The 16,703-nt window shown below is 38.9% G+C and overlaps 1 protein-coding gene across 11 annotated transcripts in view; it reads right to left on the reverse strand.

Moving 5' to 3' along the window:
* Positions 1 to 657: 657 nt before the first annotated feature.
* Positions 658 to 16,703, reverse strand: part of NIN (ninein) — a 98,401-nt gene continuing 82,355 nt past the window's right edge. For 4 of the 11 annotated variants that reach the window (XM_059182062.1, XM_059182060.1, XM_059182058.1 and 1 more), the window contains 4 exons: positions 15,073 to 15,177; positions 10,837 to 11,037; positions 6,824 to 6,937; positions 658 to 4,635 (listed from right to left, as the gene is read on the reverse strand). In XM_059182062.1, coding sequence (XP_059038045.1) covers positions 4,426 to 4,635; positions 6,824 to 6,937; positions 10,837 to 11,037; positions 15,073 to 15,177 — 630 coding nt within the window. In that variant the 3' untranslated portion in view covers positions 658 to 4,425. Of the gene's footprint in view, positions 4,636 to 4,722; positions 6,938 to 6,975; positions 8,721 to 10,836; positions 11,038 to 12,251; positions 12,313 to 15,072; positions 15,178 to 16,703 lie in introns of those variants that run through there. The other 7 variants (XM_059182061.1, XM_059182059.1, XM_059182069.1 and 4 more) reach the window with 6 other exon arrangements.

Genomic DNA, 16,703 nt, shown 5'->3' on the forward strand with positions numbered 1-16,703 from the left:
AATTTTAGCTGGCTGCATGGACTTAAGTCACAAGTTTGCTAAGTTTCAGTTTACTCATCTGTGAACTGGGGATAATTATAGCTCTTGCCTCCTAAAGGCAGTGTAAGGCTGATATAAAAGCTTTGAAAATAGTGAAACAAGGCCTGTGAGACGAGTCTACTTTGGCCAGCATTTCCATTCTACATTTCAGTATTCAGCATTGTGGCTTAATGTATTTCAGGCTGACTTTTTATGCCTATGCTTGTATATATCTCATCACTCACAGCTCAACTAAGAAAGTCTGAGTCACCCATAAAGATGGCAAAAGGAAACAAGTGCACCCAAAATCCCAACTAGGGCCTCAACTGAGGTTAAGTCAGGATTTTGGATGTGAATTATGAACCACTACAGGGTACAGGGACCTCAAACTTGCTGATGTAAAAGTAATCAATTCTGCGACAGAAATGGAGTCCCAGTGCTCTGAATCGCATACAAATCACTTGGGAATCTCCTTAAAATGCAGCAAATGAAGAATATGATTTATTAGGCTGGGGTGGATGCAGAGATTCTGCATTTGTAAAATGTGTTCAGTGCAGTATTTTAATGCTTTTACTCTAAAGACTAATGATGGACACACTGACACTGTATGAAAGTTCGGGATATATAGAACACAAGAGCCACATTTACAAAACTCTTTATTTACATTTTAAGCTCACATTAAAACCTTTTAGAATGGCTAAGATAAAATATACAAAGTTGGTATCCACACATACACATTAATTTTTCTCTCAAAAGAATCCTATGGATGGCCTCTTGATGAACTCAGCCCCCACCCCCCAAAATTAGTGTTCCCTTAAAACATGGTGTGAAAATGTTTTCCCCTAAGAATAGTTAACTTAAATCATTCAAAACTGAGAAATAAAAGGTTAATTTTATTAAACAGCTATCCCTACCATAAAACAGTTTTCTATTTAGAGTGTTGGTATGTTCAAATAGGTCCAAATTTGATATAATAAATAAGCTTTAAATATGGAATGCTTTGGTTATTAGGCTTTGATGTGGCTTTTGGCATTACTTGCATATCATTCCAATGAGCCGTTACAGGTAATCCATTTAAAACAAGATTTGCTTAATACTATTACAAAGCACTTAAACTTGCCTTGATAGGGAATACCTTTAAGATGCTGACAATAGCAACATATTTCTCTTTTCCTTCACTCAGGAAAAAACAAAAACAAAAACAAATTCATTCCCATGTTAAAATCCATCATAAAGTAGACTTTTTATTCATTCTTAATAATACATAACCTGGGTATTTGTACATTATTGAAACACTAGACTGTAAGAGCTCCTTCTATATCCTGAAAGCTTGACTTTGTGATTTATGTAAAATATGCTCATGATTAAATATATAAGCAGTGTATTTGAAGCTTCTGGGAAGGATTCACATTTAAAAGTTTTAAAATTCAGGTTTTAGAAAAATAAATAAAATACTGTGATCGGTTCTACCACTCCCCCTCTACTTTTCTCCCTTCACTATTTGAGCTTAAGAGTTCAGGCTTCTAAAATGCAGAAGAAAGCTAAATAGAACAACGCAGGTTTTGTGATCCACATTTTCTTTGTCTTAGTGTAACATATTATCACAAAGGCAAACTTGACTCTTTCCTTGAAATGAATATCCCATCCTCTCAGACTAATTTAAATAACTCTGAAGAAAGCCAAAGAAAGTTTAACCAGTTTAAACTAAACTTATTAGTTTAATAAGTGAGTAGCTAAATGCCAATAAAAGAATATATAACTTGTGATTTTAAAGGGTGTTGTTAAAGTCTGAAAGCCAAACTTAAACATTTAAGTTCAAATTTAATCTCTTTAAGAGATTTTTTTAAAAGCTGTAAATGCTATTGTAAATTGCTAGTTAAATTCCCACTCTAGGCTACAAAAATAAACTGCTGCACAAATATATAAACTTAAGGTAACTATTTCTCATGTTGAACTTTTTTCCTTTTATAAGTACAGTAAAGCAAAAAATAAAGCACCTAGATGTTGATCCAATTAACTTTCATTTGAGCAGCATTTTGATTTTGGATAAAGGGATTCTAAATGTGGTCTAAAACTTTCCAGAAAGTCATATTTACATTCATTAAACAGCATTTTATATACATATAAATACAGATTTTTGAGAAATTAACCTACACTTTTCATAATGTAAAAGCAAAAATTATAACACATGTGATCACATGCTAAAGCTAGTTATTTGAGCAGTCTGCTTGGTGTTCAGTTTTGATAGTAATAACCTTGAGTAACTCGAAGCATATCACATAAATACACCACAGATGCATAGTTTATTTATGACCTTAGTTGCCTAGGTCTATCCACAGTTTTAAGTGAAAAAGATTCTCTGTTAAAAAGCCAATGTCATACAAGCAGTTGGGTTTACAAGTACTGTTTGCACTGGGAAGAAAGATTAGGGAAGGGATGGTAGCAGATGTGACATGTTTTGAAGGGTAATTACAGGGAAGGATTAAAATTTTTTATTTTTCCAAGGGGAAATTAGGACTTTCTGATAGTAAGAGCTATCCAGACCTGAAAAGTTTGTTTCATGAGTGTGAATTCCAGTCCCACAAACTGCAATGCCTTGTCAGAGCTCTTGTAGTAAGGACTTGTGTTGGCCCTAAGCTTGTCAGGTGGGACCAATAAATGGTTAGGCCATGAGGAACCTGAAAGTTGCTTGATGCAAATTATTTTGTTGAGATTTTGAAACATCGTATGATTTCTTAGGCCAGCGTTCTTGAATCTTTTGTTCCTGCCCATAACCCTGTGTGTGACTTTGCTCTTACCTGTCTTATAAATCGATGGTCTTGGCCTTCTAGAAATACATCAGATTGAATATTTCTTATCTAATTGCTGTTCCACAAAGACAAACAGGTGACTATACTGAGCTTTGTTAGTGTCCTAAACATAAGTCCTCCACCCATGGCTGGCCAGATGAAGTAGGCTAAGAAGCAAAGATTTGATTTGGGGGAAAATGATTACCCATCGTAAAAATGTTGACTGCTCTATAAAGTTCCAGTCTTGAGAACTGAATGGAAAATCCCACTTGGCACTCTTTTACCTCAGATGGCATGCCAGTGCTTATTGGCGTAAGAAATTCCTTTTTTTTTTTTTTTTTTTAAGATCTTATTTATTTCAGAGAGAGAGAGAGAGAGAGCGCCCACGTGTGCGAGCATGAGAAGGGGTAGGTTCAGAGGGAGAAGGAAACTCCCTACTGAGCAGCAAGCCCCATGTGGAACTTCATCCCAGGACCTGAGCCAAAGGCAGATGCCTAACAGACTGAACCAAGCCACCCAGGCGTCCCCAAAGAAAGAAATTCTTATCATCAGAATTGAAGTGTTAGAAGAATAGGAAGCATGGAAATTTAACCTATGTTAAGCAAGCAAGTAACTCTTCCATAAGTTTTTAATTCTAAAATCAAGGATTTTCAGAAGAGTAAATTCACCAAAAATGTAGAAATAAAAATCATAGTATAGATCTAAATAAGGTCACATGGTTTATGCATTTCAAATTCTTAAAGAGGCCCTACAGTGTTCAGGAAGACCAAAGTATTGTTCCCTGAGTTCTTGAAGCAACCCTAAAAGTAAGTTCATGAACTCCAAGAGTTGAGAGAGAAACCTACCTGGTTTACTTATCTCCCTTCTAAGAGCAGATGTTTACTCCAAAGTGATTTGTTCCCTGCTTTCCCTATAGTTCAAATGCTTTAAGAATGTGGCTTTATCCATTTTTTAGAAGATAAGCTCCCCAAATGAAACTTCTAAGAAGGAAAAAAAAAATGTTTAAAGAAAGTACAGTTTTAACATTAGTTAACAGTGCAGCTGAAAAAATAAGTTTCACATCTATTATACATCGAGAGCTGTAATACTGTCACAGGTGTTAGAAGATAGAGTACTACGGACTCTGGCTTTTCTGACCTCTGTGGTTATTGAGCCCAGGGTCTGTTACCAAAGAACCAAAATTATTGGAAACAGAATGACTTTTCCATATTTGAATGTGTAAGAATATATATATATATATTTTTTTTGTAAATAAAGATTAAAAGTCATCAGATCTCAAACGTTAAATATCTGGGATTGACACATAGCATTGTACATAGTTTTTTTTTTTTTTTAACTCATTCAAAACTGGGGTTTTAAGACTCTTTGTGTTCATATATCTACTGTTCTGGTGGCTATTAGGATTTTTTTTTTTTTTTAATTCAAAACTTGGGAATGATTTAGTCTCTTTAGAAAAACTAATTATACTAAATGGAGACTCTAGGTCTGTTGCTGGCAGTTTTAGGTTGAGCTTAACTTTAAACCATTAAAGGTTTAAAAAAAAGGGTTGAAAGAACCTACTGAAATGTTCCATCCATTTTAGTCAAGTGCACAAAAATGAGTGTATCCTTTGGCTTGGCTATGACCTCAATGGAGGCGTAGAAGTCAGTGGTGCTGGTGCCAGATTCCTGACTATATTACTGAGGCTGGCAATCTTCTCTTCTAGGAGGTAATTTTTCTTCTCTGCTGTTTTTTGTCGCTGTTCAGTCATTTCCAGAGCTTTCAACAACTGGGCATTTTCAACATACAAGTCCTTCACCACTGTATCTGCTTTAGTATTCTTGCAGAGCTAGAAACAGAACCAGAAACATCTTGACTCCATTTCTGTAATTAAGGGGTGACATTAGGACAGTTGTTCATAAAGGCAAATGACATCTAGCAGTTACATTCTTTTATTTTAGAACACAGTTTTAACATCAGACCTGGCATCAGGGATACAAATAGAGCAAATCCACTTCTTTCAAGCGGTTTCTTTGCCTGTTTTTAGAAGTCACTAACAAAAAGAACATATTGATATTTGAAGGCTCAAAAACCAAAGTCTTTTTCCACCTAAATAAATGGTTACTGCTTTTTCATTCTCTAAAAAAATATCAGAATATGTTTAGTTTTTGAGGTATAGAGTATGAACTTTAACTCTGGGAAGCTCAAACCTCTGTTAAGAGCATTCATAACTATAACCTCCTGATTATTTCAAACTTTGGTCCATGTATTACTTGGAACAAAGAGGTAAGATCTGGGCAGTTATTTTTCCTTAACTCTTCCTCTTTTGCATGGTAGAGCTTGCCTAGAAGATATATTTTAATTTTTTAGGGTTAGAAGACAAAGTCTAGGTTGGGCTAGGAAAATTTGTCAGCAGCCTTGGGATAATTTTATTATGGCTCCTATTAATGTATTCCAATCCCCCATTTATGCCTCATTTTACACCCAATTTTAACCAGGACATCTGAAAGTATAGAGGTTTCAGGGAATGAAGAACTGAAACTTAGCTAATTTATTAGCATTTCAAAAGGGTTAACACAAGCCCAGGACCTGGATGCCTCTCAGGTGTAACATACTGACCTGTTCTACTGAACTGCCCTAAGATAACTTTTCATCTCTCCCTCCCTCCCTTCCTTCCTCCCTTTTAAAAAACACTTTGATGGCTCTTCATCACCTGCATTATGAAATGCAAACTCCACAGCTCAGCCCCTAAGGCTCCCTACTGCCCACTCCTCCCCATTGCTCTAGTTTCTTCTGCTTCTTTCAGGACAGTATGAACTGTTAATGCCAAAATGGTTGTAGATGTCCACACCCCATATGGTGCCATAATTGCATGATGTTCCCACAGCCTAGGCTGCCCTTCTCACACTTCTTCATCTGTTTAAATCTTACTCAGCATCAGTACTTGTTTTAAGAGGCCTTCAGGAAACTCGCTTTTAAATTCCTGAGTTGGATCAAGTACTTCTTTCTCTATGTTCCCCTCTGCTGAAGTAGACTCCGTTTTCTTTATTTTTTGCCAAATGCTCAATACCTTGTAAATGAACTACCTTCCACATGGGCAGGATTTTGTTTTGTTCTCTGCTGTATTTCTAGCGCTTAGAACAGGACTTGGCACATAGTAGCTATGTTTTGAATAAGTGAGTGATTAAAGGATTGAATAAATGCTTATTGTATAAGACTTTCCTTTCTTTCCATTTTGTGATTAAGACATCGAGCAAAGGAAAATTCCAGTCTACCTCTGCATTAAGGCATTCTCTTGGGCTTCTTCTTCTTTTTATATATCTAGAAAACCACTTGGACAATTTCTGCTCCCACCCCTCAGTTCTTAATCTCCGTTTCCAAAGCACTACAACACATTCCTATAAAGTAGTCCTTTTTTTTGCATGTCATCAGATGTTACACAAATACTTTACAAACACAGGACCCACCTGCCAGCAGCAGGTGAAAAGGATCAGTCTGCACAGCAGTCCTAGAATTCCAGGTCCCTATTCTAATTCAGAGCACAGCCTCTTGGGGTCTGATTATAGCCATGAGTACTTTTTATAGCCATAAGAACTTTCATAGGTGTTGCAAATAGGAAAAGCTCAAGTTCCACTTATTATCCTCCCATTTACCAACATACATTTTGTGTTTACTTAAATAGAATGTTTCCGGTCTTGGGCAAATAAAAAAATCTACAAAAATTAAATTTGAGCTAAACTTTGTTAGGAATTAATTTGTTAGGTCTGCATCAGTCTCTGTCAGCAAACGTACATTTTAAAAATTGTGGACCAACCTGCCTTAAAAGAGCTTAGGGAAAATAATGCAGAATACAGAATTCACGCTTCTGGAGTGGTATGGGGGAAGAGTGAGTCCTAAATTCAGCTATATACATTCGTAGTAGCATTTGCCTTTATTTGACAGCAAAAGTGAATGAGTTAATGGCGATAAAGGAATGGAAAGCTGGAGTTAAAAGTGGAATGTGAGGTGGGCGGGTAGAGGTGACCCGGGAGGCTCACTTGTTCTTTGAGCTGATTCACTTTCTCCTGAAGAAGCCTTTTCACCAGTTTCAGTTTCTGTTCAACTTCCATCATTCGTTCCTCCATGACTGTTACCAGTTGCTCCTGGCTTCCCTGAAGGGAAGAACAGAAAAGGGTATTATCATTGGAAAATCATGCCATACTGGAAAGAAAACACTAGTAATTTATTTTTTTTCCCACAAGATGCCTAGACAAAGGACAGGAAATGTTTGCCTTTGGAACTAGAAGGGTGGATTTCTGGTGAAATGGGGGTTCTGAACACCGGGGTTGCACATTAGGAAAGAAACCCTATCAGAGAAAGAATCAAAGATTAAAAAAAAATCTTACCTGTGTTACCATCTTCCCCTGAGATAAAGCAATATTCTTAAAACCTAGAATTTAGTACCTGTGTGCATCTCTTCCAGTAAAATAGGTATCCAAAGTAAATCAAGCTATCAAACTTCCATCTGTGATTGGGGCCTTTACCATACTGTGGGTCTCCCAAGAATAAAACAAACAAAACAAAGCCAATCGGCTTGCAATGTGTTTGTCCATTTCTCCTGCATAGAAGGGCTGGTTACTGGAAGGGTGTTAGTGTTCCTTTCCTCGCAATAAACAGCTTCTTCCTGCCAGTTTCTGTAGTCAGTGGTTCCCAGTTTGCTTGTCAGTGTGAAGCAAACATGTGTACTGGAGGTTGGGTTTATCCTAAAAGATGTAAAATCAGGAATCCTCTCTGCCTCCACGACTCCTAGGTAGAACCATAGGGGAGAAGACCCTGGCTGTCCTCTCCCCACACAACAGTGATGGATTGGAGGAGTTGTGTGGGGTTTGGAGAGCCCGAGGACCCAGGGAGCAACTCAGTCCTACCAACTGCCCCTCCCGGCAGGCCGCTAAAATGTCCACATAAGAAATTTGAGATTTTAAAAGGTTCTTCAAATGTTTAAGCAAAACTCAGGTGTTAATGGCTGATAGTATTATTCCTTTTAAAAGCACGCAGAATGACCAAACATGGGTTGAGAGCCGACATTGGTTGGGATAAAATAACAGCATTTATTCAGATAAAAGCAACTAAACCATGTGATGATTCGAAGACAAAAACTGTAGTAGGCAGACGTCTAATGCAGAAAGTAAACCTCAAGAAATCAGGCCTTGACCACATCTAGCTTTAAAAAACACTCTTTTAAAAGCTATATTGGCTTTTTAAATTTCAAACATAAATGGAAAATGCCTGATTTCCACTTGCCTAAAAAAACAAAGCAAAGCAAAGCAACAACAATAACAAAAAAACCGTAACAGATAACTCAAAGAAGACCGAACACGGCAACAGGGGAAAGAGGAAAAACAAAGGCAGTCATAGATTTAAAATGTATTTTATTGTTTTGTCAAAATTTTCCTTTTTCCTGTCAAAAAAGCATTATACAAAACAGTATAAATAACCCAAGTTATTTTAAACAGTATAAATAACCCAAGTTTTCTTCAAATTCCATATATAAAAGTAGTACCTCTCGTTAAAAATAGTTACAGCACATGGAATAAGAAAATAGAATACATCCTTTTAAGACTCTCAAGTCCACACTCTTTAAATGGTATAAATAAAACGATTCAAAACAAGCTTAAGTTTGTGAATTTGATTCACAAAATCTGTCATTTCTACATTAATAAATAAGAGACATAATACTGCAAAAGGCTTAAAAAATAAAAAAAATAAATAATAATTTAAAAGAGCACTTGATTCCAAAACGTTTTTCAGCTTATGTGTGTGTGTGGGGGGTATGTGGGTGTGTGCACTGAGTATCTGCGAGGGTAAGAAATGTCAGCAAAAGCAGCCCAGTTTTCACAGGTGCCCAATCCTTCTGTAGGAATCTGCGTGCACTGCTCGCTGCTCCGGTAGCAAGGCCTAGAGAAAGAAGGCAAGTGGTACACTTCACCCTGATATCAAGATTCTGTTTTGGGAGGAGTCTAAATTCACACACTTATTAATGCAAACAGTTTTTAAAAGCACACACATTAACACTCCATCTGCAAGCAAAGCAACACCGAGGCAGGAGAAATCATCACTCCACACAGGCAAGGTGCAGATTCTAATAATGTTCTGTCTTCAAATTCGTGTCAACTCAGTTCTAACAGAAGTAGGAGAGTGGGCAGTAGCGTTCTAGTGAGAACAATAAGCAGTCCACTCTGCTGTTGGCTGGAGAATTTTTTTTTTTTTCTGTACAAAAATCTTAACAGTTTTTGTCCTCCTAATCCTGAAGTAATCCGAGTAAAAGGAAATCATTTTTAAACACTGGCAGGTGGGATGGAAAAGCGTGCTCTGAAAACAGTGTGTATGAGAAAGCAGTGGATAAAGTCTTCCCCTAATCCTTTGGTTTAAAATGTCTGTCAATGGGCGCCTGGGTGGCTCAGTGGGTTAAGCCGCTGCCTTCGGCTCAGGTCATGATCTCGGAGTCCTGGGATCGAGTCCCGCATCGGGCTCTCTGCTCAGCAGGGAGCCTGCTTCCCTCTCTCTCTCTCTGCCTGCCTCTCCATCTACTTGTGATTTCTCTCTGTCAAATAAATAAATAAAAATCTTTAAAAAAAAAAAAAAAGTCTGTCAAAAAGTGAGGTCAAGGGGCACCTGGGTGGCTCAGTGGGTTAAGCCGCTGCCTTCAGCTCAGGTCATGATCTCAGGGTCCTGGGATCAAGCCCCGCATCGGGCTCTGTGCTCAGCGGGGAGCCTGCTTCCTCCTCTCTCTCTGCCTGCCTCTCTGCCTGTTTGTGATCTCTGTCAAATAAATAAAAAAAAAAAAAAAAAAAAAAAAAAACCAGTGAGGTCAAGATGGGATGGGGAAGGGAGACAAACCGTAAGAGTCTCCTAATCTCAGGAAACAAACTGAGGGTTGCTGGAGGGGAGGGCGATGGGAGGGGGAGGAGTGACTGGGTGATGGGTACTGGGGAGTAGGGTATGTGCTGAGGTGAGCTCTGTGAGTTGTGTAAGACTGAGTTACAGATCTGCACCCCTGAAACGAATGACACATTATATGTTGATTAAAAAAACTGAGGCCAAGGTTTTAGAATTCAGTTCTGTAACTGTTGAATTGTTGAAGCATCTGTTCAATACCCCACCGGCACAGTTTTACTATGGACAACTGAAGTGGAATAGTAGAAACTTCCAAAAACGTGGATTTTTAAAGCACAAAAGACAAAAATAATTTTAATAATTTGAAAGCAGAGCTGACAGAAGCGTATCATGACCCAGGATAGCTACTACTAGAAGGGGAAGACAGAACTGCTTCAGAGTATAATTATGGCGCTAATTTGACTTGTAAAGCCACTTTGAGAGGATTACAGAAAAGGAGGCGGGGAAATTCCTTATGAAAAGTCAACTGAGAGACAACAGAAGAAAAGCATCCAAACCAGAATGAATTCAGAATTATACAGACTAAGGAGTATTTTTTAATTTTATTCCTAGTTCTGAATAAATTGGGCAGGCAAAAAGCGTTAAGAGACTTCTGAAAAAGCTTGACTATGAATGAAGCACTTTAAGAGAAGTATTTGAAAACCCAGGTAGTATCACATTGTGTCTGCCGCGAGCTTGGGTAATGCTACTTCAAAGGAAAGGGGAAAAGATGTTCCTTTTCTTAAAAAGAGGTTTTCAAACTCCATCATTTGCACTTGAATTCTGTAATATTTTTGGCATCAGACAAATGTCAAGTCAAAAAAACTTGGTCCGTTCGGTCAGTTGTACATTAGGCTCAGGTGATCTTGATACTTCATCAATTACGAAGGTGCAATTGAGACCCAGAATACTCTGTTACCTAGCTTGGAAGCTGAGAGCACAAGAGTATCACTGCAAAAACACCAAAACCAAACCCCAAAATAACACTGTAGTTCTGTGGATTTGTCCTACAGGAAAGGTGGAGCTCTCTGACAGAGATTTCAGTTCTCTGCCCCCACCCAGAACGGGTACAACTTTCCTATAAACGGGCCAAATTCCACGAGCTGAGTTAACGGGCAGGGAAGAAAGAGCCTCGTACCTGCGGTGTGTTGGTTTCGGAGGTCCTATTTTCAAGTTCCTCCTGCAGGCACTGGTTTATCCTCTCTGCCTGCAGTAGCTGGTGTTGAAGCTGCAGAAACTGCTCCCTGGGCACCATTGGACAGGCTTGCTGCTGGCGCAGCTGGAGATCCCAGGCGTGAGGGGTCGGGCTAAGCGTCACAGTGGACCTCAGGTGCTGCTTCTGGAGGAGAAAGGCAAAGCCCAGGTCAGTGGTGCTGTGTCCCAGCACAGCGTTACTCTTGAAAGTGTCAAGCAGAGTGAATGAAGCCTACGGATTCAGTAATGGCCTCTCAGACCCCCTGATAACTTGAAAACAGGACAGAACGTGACTGGAGTAGAAGTAATGGGGAAGCATTGTTTTCCTTAAGAGATAATACAGTTTTCGACTTGACACACTGTACTTCCTCACTCTTGAGGGACTCTAAAGGCATGAGGTACACGACATACATAGTGTGTCTAAATTCTACCTCACTGTCTCCTTATATTAGAATGTTTAATTACGCCATTTTAAACAAAACACAGGGTTGGAGTAAGCGTAGGGGAGAAACTGATGATGCTTTAGGGTTTTGCCACTTTACTTACCATTCATCAAGATCCTTAAAAGCAAAAGTTCAGGGACCACCTATTTTCCAGCATAGCCACAGAACCTCCTATCTAAAATTATTTGACCCTGTTTTAGTTTACCAACATTAAACTCTTAAATAGCACTGTACGATAAGCAATTCTGGGACAAAGGGGGGATATCCGAGAACCCCCCGGGGAACTGAAGTACATGGAACAGAAGTATTTGTTCAAGACCATGAGGAAATGGTATGTGTATCACACGCCAAAGCTGGGGAGAGGAAAAAGGAGAACACACTGCATCTGGCCAGGCAGACATGCCCCTTCCCATCTATCGACACATTCAGCAGACACAGGACTCCACAGAAGGCATGCAATGAACATGACCAGGTACCAGACTCAAGCCTCAGCTCCTCCAGGCTTGTGAGAAGGGAAAAGGGCCCTCCAAGACACAACTCTAATTAAATGTTATGAAACATCAGAGCCACTATCCATTTCCTGAAATCTAAACTTTGGAGGTAGGAGATGACCCATTTTGAAATTTTCTAGTAGTAGATTCAGAAACACCCACCATTTTATTTTCAGGAATAAAAAACAGAATTTTGGTCCCATGATTTTATACCAGCAGGATGATTTTCTTCAGGTAGGTTTTCAAATATGGAGAGAAATCCTGGTGTACATGTAAACAGAGACCTATTCCATAGTCAAAGCAAGATGAAAATGAATATTGGCTCTTGTGTATTTACTGTCACAATCAGTAGAAATGATTAGGTGAACAAGGAGTCTAATGAGAGATCTCCATGCTATGATATTCATTGAAAGAGAACGTTCTACCTTCACACACTAGCTCAGGCAGAGAACTGCACCCTTCTCTGCTAGTTCCAACCACAGACTTCTAGGTACAGGTTAGCCACAGATAAAATAGAAACAAAAGAAAATTACAGGAGTCATAAAAAGAGGAAGAAAAGTATGAGTTATAAAAAGAGAACAATTAAAACTGGGTATATTATATACCTGAACATGTGTGCTCTAGTCTGTAAGAACTTACAAGGGGCCAACATTTACATTTCTCTGTGTATCAGTTTCGCAGACCTTAAAATGTCTCATCTCATCTACTCCTGTTAACTGCTTCTTCACCTACTGTGGTTTGGTTAGTTTGTGAACTTACCACCCTTACCTCCACCTATCCCCAAAGAATTATTTAGAACATTCCAGGTCCAGTCTGGATGGATCAGATACCGAGTTCTTTTATAGTTTATATTCTGCATCTCTAAATGGCAATTTTGTTGCTCAAGTGTTGGAACCCTTGGCTAAGGCAGACCTGAGAACTGCTGATACAGACTGTAACCCTTTTCCTGAACTTTCACAATGAATTGTTTATAGAACATTGCCTCATGTCGCTGAAAAAACCCTGGAGTGGGAATAGAAGATCCCAGATCACTAGATGAGGAAATGGAAGAATTTAATTGCCCTAGGCTATGGAGGCTATGGGTATGTATTGTATTAGCTCAGTGACTTTTTTTTTTTTTTTTTTTAAGATTTTTAAGTAAAATCTCTACACTCAACACAGGGCTCAAACTCAGAGCTGCACATTCCAACGACTGAGCCAGCCGGGGGCCCCTAGATCAGTGACATGTAAACTGGCATACAAGGATGAGGAGAAACTCCTTCCCTTGAGGGAGGGCATACACCAGATCCGAATGGCCTAGAAAGCTTTTCTTAAAATCCTTGATACCAAAGATTCTGATAGAGGAACATCTCCCCGCCTGCCGCTTGCTCCTTACCCAAACCCAGTGAGAATCTCTGCCAAGTGAGAGGAATGTACCTATCTCTCAGGTGAGGTGGGCATAAAAAATGGTATGAAAACTACCATACGTGCCCCCAAAGCGGCCTAATTTATAGAGAGCAGAATGTAAATAAGAACCTGTTTTGTAGGGCTAGCATGCTGGGAGAGTTATTGCTTAATGGTTAGTGTTTGAGGTGATGCAAAAGTTTTAGAAGTAGTGGTGAGGGCTGTAGAACACTGTAAATGTAATTCATGCTGATGAATTTTAAAATGGCACATTTTGTTATGCAAATACCAAAGTCATAAAATTATACTTTAAATAGGTGAGCTTATATGGTATAGGACTTACATGTTAAATTTGTACCGGTCTATACAGAGTTAATAGCTCTCCTATTGCCTAAAAAAATTTCATTAGAATAGTGTTTCATTCGAAAAGATGTTCTTTTCAGTGTTCCAATGGAAAATTCATGCCTTTTCTTTAGTTATTCAGCTCTGGTGCCAGGAACATTCAATTTGCCTCCTTCATGAGCAAATATTTACTATTTGATCGAGGAGAAAAATAATGAATGGAAATTGGTTATGATGGCTAATCATGTAAAGCGGAGTTAGGAAGAGAGAGGGGTTTCTGAGGCCGGCGAGAGTGGGTGAGAGAAGAGCCTGCTGGCGGAACATTTGGAGAGGCCCCCCTCAGTGACTAAGTATACCCCATTACTGTTCCGTTTGGGACGAGACATGTGGAGCTTAGCTTCAGATCTCTTATTCACCACAATGTATAATTATTTCATCAGAAAGCATGTCTACATCAAAACACAGCCTGCAGCTCAAGCGCTGGAACACATTTATTATATGCTGTCAGAGAAAGAAAAAATGGTTTGGATTTCACTATTTATAGTTTAATCTCCCTATTAGTGAATAAATCAGAGAACATAAAATTGGCAGAAACCTCCGTGGTCATTTAAACGCCAGTATGACATATCTGCCCGTATTTCACGTTTAAAAAACATTTATTTAAAGGTACTTCTGCATGTGTCCAGCTCAATAAAAGAGAATATTTAAATCTCTCTCATCCTCTAATTCTGGCTCTAAAATATTTGTATACCTAGTACTTTCTAAAAGCACAAAAAGACATTTCCTGTTCATGCCTCTCTACCTTAAATAAACTTTACAGCTCACTACATGACATGTTCATCTACCCAAGCCAAAAATCTTGATGCAATTTTTACTTATTAAGGAGAATTTGTACGTAAGTTGTTTTAGATCCTAAAATCGCATTTATATTCAGAAAGCGATCTAGAAACTCAGTGTCCAAGCTGAAAGGTTTTTCAAGTCCACTTTTGTATTGAACATATTACCCCTCACAAGGCCGTGTTGAGTTTTGAACGTAGTAATGCACGGTGACCGCACTTGAAGATTAAGCTTCTAAATGCTAATGCTCCCAAATTCCCTGCATGGATTTCCTAACTAAAAAGGCTGTTAGCAATCCCATCTGTAAAACACTACAACGGGGGAGGTATTAGGAAACTGTTATAACCCAAGAAGCAGGGTGGGGGGAGGGAGAGCTCTGGACCTCTTGGCCAAGGTCAGACCAAGTTCCCGCCACCTGAATTTGTGGAGGTCCGTGTCCTTCCTTGCATTTTAGGACAGTCAACATTATTCCTTCCTCTGTGAACTATGAATCCCTGTGACTATGTAATGAGCAAAAATGACTATCAGTCTTGGTAAGACAAACCAAAGAATTCAGCTTGGCGGCATACTTTTCCACTTTTCTTCATAATCAGAATTCAGTGCTAGGTTAGCCTCTCCCAACAAATGTCACATCCATGGATTAAAATATTCTTCATAGCTAAAGCCAGCTGCTTAAAAACTTACCTCCATTAGCTGCTCGTCCAGTTTTACTTGTTTCTTTTTCAGGCCTTCATTTTCCAAATGAATTGTTTCTAGTTCTCTTTCAAGGGAATTCATCTGACTGACCTGCTAAAAAACAAAAAAAAAGCCAAACCCTTTGGGTTGCTCTACTTTATTTTGACAAATTTGTGCTAGTCAGAAATCTTAACCCTTGTAAGAAAGAGATCACTCAGTGAAGGAAAACAACAATATAACTGAGTGCACTGGTTACATTTAAGTAGGATAGTGGTTTTTTTTTTTTTTTTTTAAGATTTATTTATTTGTCAGAGCACAAGCAGGGGAAGCGGCAAGGAGAGAGAGAAGCAGGCTCCCCATGGAGCAGGGAGCCCACAATGAGGGGCTCGATCCCAGTACCCCAGGATCATGACCTGAGCAGAGCCCAATGAGGGACTCAATCCCAGGACCCTAGGATCATGACCTGAGCTGAAGGTAGACATTTAACAGACTGAGCCAACCAGGTGCCCCTAGGATAGTTTTTAATCACCACTGCTTATGTGGAACAGATTCCAGAAGGCACTTGGCTTTCAAACTTCAGTTCCGCCCACTGTCCAAAATATATCCAGGACATAAGCCCACGCCCATAACCAGTTATAAGTACATATCCCTGAAAGAAAGCTTTCATGAAATGAAATTTATCCTTACCATAAGCCATGTACTCTGATACTTCCTAGCATATTTTATTAATAAAAAGGCTGAATCACTAAATTCCATGACCCTCTACTATGGAGTTGCAGTGGGAAAAACACTGTCTTTAAGGCAAAGCTTATTTATTCTTTTTTAGGATTTTATTTATTTGACAGAGACACAGTGAGAGAGGGAACACAAGCAGGGGGAGTGGGAGAGGGAGAAGCAGGCTCCCCATGGAGCAGGGAGCCCACAATGTGGGGCTCGATCCCAGTACCCCAGGATCATGACCTGAGCAGAAGGCAGATGCTTAAAGACTGAGCCACGCAGGGGCCCTAAGGCAAAGTTGAAAATTTTAAATCAGAGAGTACATAAAATCTGAGTTGGAGAACTCCATTCTCAATTTTAAAGATGAAATTTGAAGATTTTGTGAGTCTCCATTTTTGGAATTCTCTATTATAGGAGGACTTCAATGAGCTACATGATCCTGGAATTCAGAATATTGCTAAGCAGAAAATACAGGACACTTTTAGAATGCTGATTTTGGTTTCTATCAAAAAGAGCTGAGGAGAGGAGCAAGAATTGTTAGAAGTATAATCTTCTCAGGTTAAAACTACCATCAGACTTTTCCCTTAGCATCTGGATGAAACCCTTTTATCTTTCTGAAAAGTTTACTTGAATGTACCTAAAATTGAATGGCATCTCCCCCTTGAGAGCACAAACCACTCTTCTTACTGCCTATGGTCATGATAAATTTTACAAACGTAAAAGTTTCATATAATTTTTATAACAGAAGTAATTGTTCGTCATTCTTCCCATAATTTTCAGAAGAGGAAGGTAACAGTGAAAACCCTGGGTTTTAGTTTAGAAGGAAAAAAAGAAAAGTAACAATAAGAACTCCCAGGGTAACACTGGTTTTAGAACTCTTAATTCATGGAACAAAATACAGAAAGCAAACCGAGTGATGCCAC

The sequence above is a fragment of the Mustela lutreola genome, chromosome 7, assembly GCF_030435805.1.
Source record: "Mustela lutreola isolate mMusLut2 chromosome 7, mMusLut2.pri, whole genome shotgun sequence".
In the NCBI taxonomy this organism is placed as follows: domain Eukaryota; kingdom Metazoa; phylum Chordata; class Mammalia; order Carnivora; family Mustelidae; genus Mustela; species Mustela lutreola.